The sequence below is a fragment of the Candida oxycetoniae genome (assembly GCF_023343755.2).
Source record: "Candida oxycetoniae strain CBS 10844 chromosome Unknown scaffold2, whole genome shotgun sequence".
Classification (NCBI taxonomy): domain Eukaryota; kingdom Fungi; phylum Ascomycota; class Pichiomycetes; order Serinales; family Debaryomycetaceae; genus Lodderomyces; species Lodderomyces oxycetoniae.
In genome coordinates, this window is record NW_026055369.1 from 383530 (window position 1) to 396029 (window position 12500).

At 36.1% G+C, this 12500-nt stretch overlaps 5 protein-coding genes across 5 annotated transcripts; 1 reads left to right on the forward strand and 4 right to left on the reverse strand. All coding sequences in view use genetic code 12, as the record gives it.

Annotated features, from left to right (window-relative positions):
* Window positions 1–224: 224 nt before the first annotated feature.
* Window positions 225–1067, reverse strand: KGF56_001450 (uncharacterized protein; the record flags this gene model as incomplete). The annotated part of the gene is made up of 1 exon (XM_049322575.1): window positions 225–1067. The coding sequence occupies one exon, from the start codon at window positions 1065–1067 to the stop codon at window positions 225–227; it is 843 nt and encodes a 280-aa protein (XP_049181588.1).
* Window positions 1068–1282: 215 nt separating this feature from the next.
* Window positions 1283–1999, forward strand: KGF56_001451 (uncharacterized protein; the record flags this gene model as incomplete). The annotated part of the gene is made up of 1 exon (XM_049322576.1): window positions 1283–1999. The coding sequence occupies one exon, from the start codon at window positions 1283–1285 to the stop codon at window positions 1997–1999; it is 717 nt and encodes a 238-aa protein (XP_049181589.1).
* Window positions 2000–3032: 1033 nt separating this feature from the next.
* On the reverse strand, window positions 3033–7205 carry IRE1 (bifunctional endoribonuclease/protein kinase; the record flags this gene model as incomplete). The annotated part of the gene is made up of 2 exons (XM_049322577.1): window positions 3033–6773; window positions 7185–7205. The coding sequence occupies 2 exons, from the start codon at window positions 7203–7205 to the stop codon at window positions 3033–3035; spliced, it is 3762 nt and encodes a 1253-aa protein (XP_049181590.1).
* A 487-nt stretch (window positions 7206–7692) lies between these two features.
* KGF56_001453 (uncharacterized protein) lies at window positions 7693–8385 on the reverse strand (the record flags this gene model as incomplete). Its single annotated transcript, XM_049322578.1, has 1 exon — window positions 7693–8385. One exon carries the CDS (start codon window positions 8383–8385, stop codon window positions 7693–7695), a length of 693 nt encoding a protein of 230 aa, XP_049181591.1.
* Window positions 8386–10738: 2353 nt separating this feature from the next.
* KGF56_001454 (uncharacterized protein) lies at window positions 10739–12082 on the reverse strand (the record flags this gene model as incomplete). Its single annotated transcript, XM_049322579.1, has 1 exon — window positions 10739–12082. One exon carries the CDS (start codon window positions 12080–12082, stop codon window positions 10739–10741), a length of 1344 nt encoding a protein of 447 aa, XP_049181592.1.
* Window positions 12083–12500: the final 418 nt, after the last annotated feature.

The following is a 12500-nucleotide window of genomic DNA, read 5'->3' on the forward strand; positions in this document are numbered from 1 at the left end:
AAGGAAAAGAAAAAGGTCAATGAACCTGAATTTTTTTTTTCTTTCTTTCCTTCTTTGGCTTTTTGTTCTTTAAGAAAAAAAAAAGGCTCATCTCATCTCATCTCATCTCATTGCTGAAAAATTAATTTTTCAAAAATGTTACCCGGATGAAAATCTAAAACCAAAGAGTTTGCACCAAATTTTCCTGAGTTGAGTTGTTCCTACTTATCCATTTTGATCTACTATTATTTCTTTCCTCGGAGTTTCCCCTTTATCTTTTCTTTTCTATTGTTTTCTCGACGCTCAGCTTTACTCAAATATCTAAACTTCTTTTTGGGTTTCTTATCCTGCTTTGATGATGGTTTCGATACACCACATAGCACGGCATAATTCTTAGACCTTTTAATGGATTTTTCCAACACTTGGTCAGATTTGGCAAGATTCACGTTATTGGCTTTGGCAATTGCTTCTAGATTTCCATTGTTCATATATGTATTATCTATTGGTTCTATCGTAACGGTTGTTGTTTCGTCATCAAATTTCACACCATTTATGATAGGTTCGTATACTTCTGTATGGCGTAATAATATTCCTTTCAAGGGTTTTGACTTACTGCCATCATCACCTTCAGCTATTTCTTCTTCTTCTTCTTCTTCTTCTTCATCTTCTTTTTCTTTTTCTTCTTCCTCGTCAAACCCACTCCACTCTACACTTTCGCCACCTTCACTGCTTTCTCCCTTTCTCTTCTCTTCTTCCTCTTCCTCATCCTCCACTTCAGAGTCAACGAAATTACCACTAATTGCTGCAATCTCCTTGACTTTTGCATTAAATTCAGTCAATTGATTTTCCAAATTTCTCTTCCTTTCATCACGCAATTGCTTTCTCTCCTCTATCCTTGCCAACCTTTCTTGCTCTTTGATATACTCTTGTGCCTTCTTTTGTCTTTGCACTTTTCTTTTGTGAAACCCTGTAAGGTATTGATAACGTTTCTCCTTATCGAATGTCACTTCTTCAACCAGATGCTTCTTGGACTTTCTCTGTGCATAGCCCTTACCCTGTGTAAGAATCTCCCTGTTGTTTTTAGCCATTTTCTATCCTTTCACAATAGTAACCGGTGGTTCTAAAAAGGAACCAGTGATTCACCAAGGAGATGATGAGATGAATCGGGAGGAGAGTCGCGGCAAAGAAAAAAAAAAAATAAAAATTACTAAAGAAATGAGGAAACCTAAAGCTTCTAAAGGTTAAAGGGAACTGGCGAATCTTTGACTTATACCAAGCTCCGAAGTCCCTTTTTGAACAAAAAATGGAGAATATTGAGAATGTTAAGCTATTCTTGAAGTCGCTTGATAGTTCTTTAGCACAATACGAACATGCTCTACAGCCATTACTCTCCAGGACAATTGATGAGCATTTAGCTTTAAAGTCAACAAATATAGATAAGATCCAATTTTTGAATAATTTCCAATATGTACTCATATCTACTATATTTTCCTATCTCAAAGCAATTGGTGTGGATACGGATCAGCATCCTATAAAAAAGGAGCTAGTCCGTATCAAGAGCTACATGTTGAGAGCCAAGGCTCTTGATAAAAGAGCAAGTGGTGGCCAGCAGAACAAGAGTAAACAAGAAGAGGAGGAAAAAAATCGGGAGAATAAGGAATACTTAACAAGGACATTGGGTATAAAAAGTGGTGTTGTCGGTATGGTGAAAGATACAAGTCCAGCTATCAGTACTCAAAGCTTTCAAGGAATTCACAAAAGATTTAAGGATGATGATGAAGAAGAAGAATCGGATGATGGGTTGGAGAAGCAGCAAGAGGAATCCCCAACAAGAGAAAACGACGTGAAAGGGAAAAAGAAAGCCAAGGACAGAAAAGATGTAGGAACAACCACAAACAGTGAAAATACAGTATTGTCTGTTTCTAGTCTGGCGAGGAAGAAAAAGCATGATAAAGCAAAAACGAAAACGAAAACGAAAACGAAAACGAAAAAACTGGGAAAAGTAACCAAATCACTTTAGTGAAAGGAGAGAGAAAGCAGCTTGTACAAAGAAAGCCACCTTTTTATTTATTTTTTTGGCTATAGTACTTGACAAGGACAATCCTAATTAGGTTTTTTTTTTCTTTTAATTTGATTATCGAAGTGAAGCTCATAAACTTTAGTGTTTACTCTGACTTCTAGATTTGCAATAGAAACTATCCTTAAGTTAAGAGGAATAGTTTCATTTCATTACTTTTACATAGCCATAATATCAATCGTACTTTCCATGGTAATTTGCAAAATGCTTCAATGAGTTTCTTAAAGCGCGACCATTCTTTGTATATCTCTTTTCTTATTTAGAAGCACCTTAACCCAAGTCTTTTTACATGTAAATGCCCATTCCCACAACTGCCCAGCTGCCAAATACATGTGGGATGGATTCTACAATCCAACAGGTGTCAGACCCAGATAAAGCCAAGCTAGTAAGGTACGGATACATCCTACTAACCCTATCATGGCTATTATTTATAGTCACCATCAATTCATTTTTCCAACTTTGGAAATTCGTTATATTCCCACTAAGGGACACGACTCAGATATACCATAAGCTATACTACTGTTTTGAGATTTTGGACGAGTTGGTATTGAAACTTTGGTGTATTTACGTAGTTTTTTGGTGGTGGGCTCTTATATCTTGGACTGGGTTGAAGTTGTTTAGACACTCAAGAGGTATTCAAAGATAAGGAGAGAAAGGGGAGTTGACAGAATTGGGGGCACATGCAAGTCATATACAAAAATATGGATAATATACTCAAGTAATATATCCAAAAGGTTCATCGGTCGATAGCTCGTTGCACAAGGCATCGGGTATCAAAAATTCATATTCTTCTAGTTGTAGAAAAAGAAAAAACTTTATGCATTTTAATAATAGTTGTATATAACGAATGATTTATCAAAGAATTGAAAGTTGTAAAGTAAACGTGTTCCGTTTACTTGGATGCAATAGAATCGTTTTTTTTGTTTGTTTTTTTAATTTCTTATTTCTAGTTTCTAGCTTTCTTTCATAATTCCCATTAAAAGTAAAAGAGCTTTATCTCATACTCGTCTTTCAAATTTTGTTCGACAAAATAATACAACTCCATCAACAAGTTTGGGAATTTGTCATTGAAATACTTGTAAAATCCATCAGGGAAAGGTCCTATTTTAGCTTGTAACGTCTTTGGTAGTTCATCATAATGACGTGATTTATTCCTAATTGCTCGAATCAAATCTGCTAGTTTTTCAGTTTGATACATTCTGTAAGTGCCCAAATTTTCAAGCAATTCCAGGTCTAATGATTTTCTCCAATCTAGTTGGTGTACTTTGGAAGCATGAGATTCCAAATTGGTTAATAGTTCACTGGGTAGTTTTCGGTTAACTCGATCTATCGTATCGCTTATCTTGATAATGAATTCAAGACGTTTATGATTTGACCAAAACAAGGGATGTTTCAATATAGTTGTAGTATTGGGCCTTCTCCTAGGGTTCGCGTCAATGAGCTTTGAAATCAAGTCAATAGACTCAAATTTATCATTAGGACATTTTTGCAATAACATTTTCAAGCTGTACTCTCCTTTTATAATGTTTCCCTCACGCATGTACCGATCTCCAAATGGGTGGTGGCCGCCAGTTAATATGTAAAAGAAAACGCACCCCAAGGAAAATATATCAATTGCCTTGGTCAACCTTTTGCCTGAACCCGTAGACGTAGTAGCAGAAGAAGAAGAAGACGATGAATCTTGTGCACCGGCTCCTCCATTGGAATGAATTGATGATATGGAATCAGTCGATATCTCCGTCAAATCATGATGCAAAAGTAACTCTGGTGCTCTCCAGCCAGATGTTCCAGAAGCGGCATATTGCGTTGTAGCCCTGAATGATGATTGATCATTGTCTAGCTTCTTGCACAAACCAAAATCAGAAATCAACAAACGGACATTGTTTTGCTCTTGAGTTTGCTCTACACTTTTATCCTTCTTTGCTTGCTTGTTTTTCACATTTGAAACTAATATGTTTTGAGGTTTAATGTCTCGATGAACAATCTTCAATGAATGTAGATAATGTAATCCACTAGCCAATTGATAAAGTATGTCGTTTTTCCTTGGAATACACAAATCGACTACCTTTTGTGGTTTCTCAATGATATCTTCTAAAGTGCACAAACACAATTCTAAAGCAATGTACAAAAATTTCTCCGATTCTGAACTTTGGGAGCAAAAATACCTAATCACATTTGGGTGGTCATCTGATTCTTGAAGCAAGCGCACTTCATGATTAGCAACATCATAGAAATCAAGTAACATACGCTTAACCGCAACTGGCCTGTTCTCAAACGAGCCTTCAAACACTACAGTTCCATGAGACCCGTAACCTAAAATCTTGTCCGATATAATGAGGTTGTTTTCAATTTGAAGCTTCTTTTTCGTTTTTGATGGAGGTAACGGAGTACTTTTAATAAGACTCTTGGTAGCTATTATGTCCTCCTCTTCGGCAGGTTTGTCTGCCTTGATACTCTCCTCTATGATTTCTTCGGCGTTTTCTTCAACATTTCCGTTGGAATTGTTGTCATTATTGGATTTGTTCTTGTTAATATGTCTACCACCTCGCTTTCCACCACGACTTCCCCTCTTTCTTTTCTTCTTTGTTGCTGGTTCTTCTTGATTGGTAGTGGTGGTGGTCTCGCCATTCATATCTCCATCTGCCTTTGACTCTACTTCTTTGACCTCATTGTCCTCAGAAGTAGACCCGTCCTCTGAATTTTCCGGTTCAATGATTCTAACTTTCTTCTTTTTATAAATAGTATTCTCTTCACCGTTTATTTCCACCAGATTTCCATTGACTTCCAGAGTCTTTTTGGTTTCAAAATCAAGATCTACAATTTTCTCACCTAAAGTATTCATAACTTCCAGGTTATCTGTACGTTCATCTTCCAGCTCATCTTCCAGTTTGTCTTTCAGTTTATCTTCCAGCACCTTATTTTCAAAAGCATCAGTACATATGGCTGCCTTCTCTTCCATTTCTGCCGCCATTGCTTCATTTTGGGCACTCATATCACCATCGATTTCCAAATCCTTTGTAACTCGAAATTCTCCAAATAATTTCTTTACATGCTTATTAGATCGACCAAAGACCATGACCAAAATTAGTACAACCAATAAAACACCAAGATCTTCAAAAATTCGCTTGACAATGGCAGCAGATCCAAAATTCCCAATTGAAGAATCAATTGGCTCATACTGTTGAGCGTCATTATTTTGAGCAGGCTGAAGCATAACAATATCTGATCCAATGGTTGACACTTTTGCAGGAAACCTAATTCCATTCACAATATTCGGAATGGTTTGCATAGGCTCGTCTTCCAGTGATTCTCGAGTCTCCTCTCGACCATCGCCAATACGTTTAATACCCAAGGATGAAAACCTACGAATAGGCTGATACGACGTTTCACTTGATAACTCATTCACCTTATGAATTCCGCTGATTAATTCTTCTACTTTCTCCGGTTTCTCTTTTGCCAACTGATAATTTGTAATATAGTTACTGTTATCATCATAGGCATCATTGATTCCAGCGTAGTATCTGTTTAAAATAGCTTGGTATTTTGATAACGGAGCACTCTTGATTAGTGTCGGATAATTTTTGAAACTCATGGCAACCCACTGATTTGAATCTGATGTCTTGTTAAGGAACACCATATCGTTGTTGTTGTTGTTGTTGTTCTGCTCGCCTGTTTGCAAGTCATTCAATACTTTTAGAGGATGCGGTAGCAAGATGTAATCATTGGTCTTGTCGCCGCTGTAGAAAACATCAAACACATTAACTGCAAGCGCTGGTAATTTGCTAATCCATATGGGCGTGCCCATATCTTTATTGATAGCCAATAACGAACGATCGTGAAATGGAGTAAAGTAAAGCTTGTCCAACGATTCTTGATTTTGCATAATTAAATCATTATCAATGTTGTTGGGAACCCACTTGGAGTATGTGACATTCCAGACGATATTACTATTTGTTTTTGAATGAATACTCAACTCATATGTGGTTTTGCCAATCATGATGGTATCTTCATTAGCAGCATTCTGATTAGGCGGTAGTGCGCTTGTGGGAACAGGACATGCTGCTGCTGCTTCTTGACCAAAAGACGATTTGATTTCACCTGTATGTATGTTCAAATTATACAAGGATGTTCTTCTTGTACCTGTGTATATTTTGTCGTCGCCACTCAAGGAGAACGGAGACTCCATGACGAGGGTTTTAATGCTAGTTGGAAGTTTATTGAGCCCAAACATTGGCGTGAAATAGAATAGTGTGCCATCTTCATAGGGTTCAACAAACCAGAGTATATTAGATTGTGTTTTCTCACTAGATGTTGTATTTTCGTTTGAGTTATTTGTTTGCACCTTAACCAAAGGTTCATCGATAGGTAAGGTCCAGATAAGCGAGCCTGTGCTTCGTTCTAATCCATGTAAGTTACCATTTACATCGCTGATCAATAGTAGGTCCTGAAGCTCGCAATCATCAATTGATCTGAATTGTAGCGGTAGTAGCGATGATATACCGCGATTGGTATCATGATTATTCAAGTTTTCTAGTAGTAGCCTTTGCTGTTGCTGTTGCTGTTGCTGTTGTTGTTGTTGTTGTTGTTGTTGTTGTTGTTGTTGTTGAAAAGTAGGAGGTTTTAATGGAGGTTGGGGTAACTGAGTGTGTTGGGGTCGTGATTGTTGTACCAACTCATTCTGGTGCTGGTCATATTGGATAGATTTTGCCGTTAGTCTCTCTAGTCGTGGTGAACAGTAAACCAAGCCTATGAATATTAGGGATATAAAAGAAGTAATACAAGATATCAAATGCATTCTTCAGTCTTGTATCTACCTTCTTCAGTCTCAAAATGCCTCTGTCTACCTCTTCAGTCTCAAAATGCCTCTGTCTACCTTCTTCGGTTGCCTTTTGTATCTACCTTCTTCAGTCTCAAAACACCTCTGTCTACCTTCTTCAGTCTCAAAATGCCTTTGTCTACCTTCTTCAGTCTCAAATGTCTCTTCTATCTACCTTCTTCTACCTTGTATGGAAAAAGAAAAATTTTTCTTCTCTCTATTTTTCAAGACGGATAAATTATTGGAGTCTAGTTTCAATATTGGTTACGAGTTGGCAAGTCTAAAGTAAGTGAGTACAGTTTGATAGGTCACAGTGAAAAATTTTGTGAGCATTTGAATCGACTGAGAAAAAAAGGAGGCCCGCGAGTTTAACGTCGTGGCAAGTGGACGCTCCAACCAGGGGCTAAAGTGTGTGTGTTTAAGTGTGTGAGAGAGAATGTAAATGAGTAGTATAGTAAAGGAAAGCAGGAGAAAAAAGATATTTTTCCTTATACGTCATTACCATTACAATTTTTTTCTTTTCCGTTTATCACCTTAACTCTCAATCTTGAATTTATCTCTTTTCAAGGAATTGATAGATTGTTAGCAAGGGAGGAATATATTGTCGGTAAAAGAGGAATTGATTGTCAGTAAGAGAAGAATATATCGTCAGTAAGAAACTAATCGCATTAATTTTCTATAGCAAAATTAAGAGAGGTTACAAGGTTATCTACTTCCTCTAAAAATAGAAAATAGATGTATATAAAATAAAATAAAATAAAATAAAAAAAAAAAAAATTCGTCACATTATCATACATAAGTTAACTTCTAAATAACTCATTCATTCCTTGTCTAAACCTTCTTCTGTTACTTCGCACTTCATTTCATCAAAGATATCGGTCGTTCTAACTTGGCGTTGGTCGGCAATTAATGTTACCAACTGTAAAGCCACATCCTTCAATTCATTATATTTTTTCAATTGTTGAATGTGTTTTTTAATGATCACTTCTGGGTGTTGATTGCCTTCTAATTCATGTATCAAAGTGCGACATTGTTGTTTTATCTCATCAAGATTCTTTTCCTTTAAAGAAATTCGCTGTTGTTCTTCAATCGATACTGATTCTCTTGCATTTTGAGCTGTACTTGTATCTGTATCTGTGTCTTTGTCTACAGTTGCAGCTGATGTCGTTGTATTAGGAGTAATAGTAGGAGTAGTAGTAGGACTTGTGTCAATGCCAGCATTAGTTGTAGATGGTGATCCTGACGAAGAAGGAGGAGGAGAAGATGGTACTGCCGCTGGTACTGCTGTTGATACTGCTGTTGGTGCTGCTGTTGATACTGCTGTTGGTGCTGCTCTTGATACTGCCGTTGGTACTGCCGCTGATACTGCTGCTGATACTGCCGTTGTCACTACTGTTGATACTGCAGAGCGGCTTTTACTATTATGGAGCTGTGACGTAGATGAGGATTGTAAAATATCCAATGTTTGATCGATTAGGGTATTGTTTGTTTCTAGTACTTTTGACTCTGTCATTGTAAAGGTATGAGTGGCGTGTGTGTGTGATGTATAGACTTCTGTGTATATTTTGTATATAATTACAAAAATGATAACAATATGTAAAAGTTATAAGGTGTCAAATTAAAGGTTGGTCTGCCAACGGGAGTACACTCGAGTAGGAGGAAGGGCGTACGTTGGTGGGATAGCGAATTGGTGGTGATGGTAGTAGTACCAGTAATATCTCTGCCTTCACTTTATGTATGTGTGTGTGTTTATCCAAAATCAATTAAAATGGTGAATTCTATTAAAAAAATATATATATATATATTCAAAAAAAGAAAAACCTTATTTCTCCCCAAATGTATATTTACTTCCCTATTTGTAGAAAAAAGGGGATATTCGTTATCCTATAGATCCCGAGATACAGTAGTGGTTGATTTTTTTCTATGTAAATTGACCTTTATTATATAGTATTTTTTGGTCCAGAATTGGTCTACTCTTTTAATCACTACACTTACTCTTGGAAAGGAAAAAAAAATGATAGATAATGAATATATTTGTTCGGGTAGTTTTTTTTTTTTTTTTTTTTTTTTTTTTTTTTTTAAAAATTTTTTATTTNAAGATAGAGCGCAGGGAGGAGTAAGATGTGGAGTTTTTTTGTTTTTTTTTTGTTTAACAATTTGCTGAGAAAGTCAATTATCAAAATCTCTCTAATTTTTTTTTCATTTAGCAAAAAAATTGGATAAAACTAGTAAGGTAATGAGTATGTGGATAGGTGAGTGAGTAATATAGAGTGATGTGAATTAATGAAAGTGCGTATTTAGTGTATTTGTTACTTTAGTCAATTGCGTACGTTTTCAAGTTTAGGAAACGTTCAAAGGGAAAGGCATTATTATGGTTTTTGAATTGGGACACATTTTACCACATTTATAGGATAAGCTCAAAATTTGGGGATTAATAAACCACTACAATGTAAAACATTTACCAGAGCTCAGTTAAGTTACTAGTAGGTCTTTGTCTTTTCCCACTTGGTTCAAACTTGACTTATCAAAAATATGTCAAAAAACTTGAAGATGCACAATTGACTAAATTATACGATTACACTCAATAAATGTAATTCTACTTTAGTTGCTTACAATTGGTTTCATATTTTTTTTTCAACTAATATAGGCAGGTAGATAGGTGTCGTCCACTCCATGTGGCTGGTACTACAGGGAGAAAAAAAGAAAAAAAAACAAGAGAAATAAACAAGGCTATCCCTCATTACACGTTTCGTAACTGCTTGCCAATATTGTAATAAGCTCTCGGACAACTCGTCATTATTCATATAGTTATTATTCCCAACTGCTTCTATTTTAGTCTCTTTTTTTTTTTTTTTTTACCAAGAAAGTTCTACACGGATTGACAGGGAGAGACAAATTAGTTTCATAGAGTACCCTGTATTATGAACATCATCACCACTTTTCTTGCGACACTATCGAGCGACACTATCGAGCGAAGCGAGATGCTCCACTATCTCGCTTCGCTCGATAAGTATACTTCTCCTGCTCCACTATCTCGCTTCGCTCGATAAGTATACTTCTCCTGCACCACTATTTCGCTTCGCTCGATAAGTATACTTCTCCTGCACCACTATTTCGCTTCGCTCGATAAGTATATATCTCCTGCACCACTATTTCGCTTCGCTCGATAAGTATATATCTCCTGCACCACTATTTCGCTTCGCTCGATAAGTATATATCTCCTGCACCACTATTTCGCTTCGCTCGATAGTGGTGCATTGACTAATGACATAGTATACTTCTCCTGCCTCCTAAATTTGGCATTCATTTTTTCAGATTGGGATATTTTTTCTTTTCTGTTTATGCACTGCCAGCCTTTCCATTTTAATTATCGGGAAAATAGTACACACAAGAGACTCTCTCATACAATAGAGTTGTCCAATTCGTTATGCTGCATGGGACGAGAGACTCTCTCGTACAATAGAGTTGTCCAATTCTTCAAGCTGCATGGGACGAGAGACTCTCTCGTACAATAAAGTTGTCCAATTCTTCAAGCTGTATGGGACGATGCTGGACGAAACAAAAAAACAACTCATCTCTACCATCCTCACATGCAAATTAAAGAAACAAGAAAAAAAAAAGACTAAAGACAGCCATTTGTTTTTAGAGTTGGATATTATCAGTAATTAATGTAATGCTATCATTACTCGAAAGGGAAAAAAAAAGGAGTTATTGGGATATCAATTAGGTTGATAGTTAAAAAAAAAAAGTAGGCTACAATTAATCATTAAGCTTTAATCAGGAGTAAGCGGTATCAAAAATGAAGAAGTTGCTAGGAAGAAGACATCAAAAAAAAAACAAAAAAAAACCCAACAACAAAGAAGCGGTTATTGAAGAACCATTGACGGTGAAGGAACAGCAGGTAGTTCATTCTTCATATTTTTGGCAAAACTAGGATTTACCTTATACTTATCAGTCATTAATTTATAGCCTGGATTATTCCCATTTGTATCATTATATTGATAATCCTTGTAGTTTTCCAGGTATCGAAAATAGTTTTGGTTTTGGTTTTGTTCCTTTTCCTGCTGCTGTTGCTTAAATTGAGAAAATGACTGCTTTTGTATTTGAGGCAGTGTAATTCTGATGCCATATGCTTCTGATTCATACTGTTGTTGTTGCTGCTGTTGCTGCTGTTGCTGTTGCTGTTGCTGCTGCTGTGTATGTAATACCGCGTCCAATTGAGCTTGTGGTTTCCGCTTAATTGCTTGCGCCTGTTGTTGACGTAATTTCTGAATCGAAGCATTCAAATCGAAATCCCCCCCTGACACCGTTCGCCTTTTATATCCATTTACATCAGCGACCCCATATTGGATTGGTTCAATAGTATAATTGAGATTAGGCGGTGGTGTGCTAGAAATTCTATACTTGGGAATCGACAATGGCTGTGGTGGTGGTGAATTAGTATTACTAGCGTTGCTATGTGGATATAAGGTTGGTGACCCTAGAATTGAATTACTTTGCTTTCGTTGTGTGTTTGCTCCAGAATTGGAGTTTGAGTTTAAACTTAAATTTGGGTTTGAGTTTGAGTTTGATCTTGACCTTGAAACTAAGGAAGTGAATGATGGCTGTTTGCGCAATACCTTTTTGACTTTTTTTGCTTGTTGTGGTGATGAAGAAGATTTCATTTTTGTAGTAGTGGTAGTAGTAGCAGTTGCTGCTGCTGCTGCTGCTTCTGTACTATTCTGAGTACTGGTAACTACTGATTGACAAATTTTCAAAAACCCAACAAAGCTAAATAATATCAGATCAATATTGAGACTATAGTTACTATGAATTGGTTTTGAATATTTGGCACCCAAATTATGCAATTGTAAATTGAAATCTCCAAAATTGGGACTTACTTGTGATATAATTGGATTAACACTTGATTCTATTTTCTTCCAGTTACCTTCATATTTTTTGAATAGTATACTATTTAAAAATCCAATATTGTTATTTGAACCATAAAAGAGCCAGAATTTTGCACCAGAAGTTGCTAACTTGACGAGCCCTGTATTTTGAAATAATGTGGATGTTATGTAGTTTAGTAGGATAAAGTACAACCAATAGTTAAGCAAGAACTGATACGATTGGTAGTTGAACTCAATTGTTGGGTCGAGTGCTTTGATTGTGCATAGTATGGGAACTAACGAAGTTAGAGTATTGAATACTAAATCTAGAATATTGAACATGGGATAATTCTAATAAAGAAAAAAAGAAGGCTATCCTTGTATATGATAGTGGTGAAATAAATACTTTTGTCTATATATATATATATATATAATTATTTGTTACTACTTTGCCATTAGCGGATAGATTTATATCTTATTTACATTTTACATTTGGTGTGTATAATAGATGTCATTCTCCCAATCCTTTGTTACTGTATTCACTCTCAATTTTCATTCATTCTCTCTATGTACAAAAATTTTCTATTTCTTCTCACTTTGTGGCCTCTCCCCAGCAAGATTTTCTTTCCATTATATTTTTTTTAAATCTGTACCAGGCCTTTTTCTTTAGTTGCTCTACCCGAAAAGTTCCTTCTTTTCTTTGTTTTTCTCGTTTGTTATGGATCTCGCATTTAACCTTGCCTGCCTAATTATACTAAAA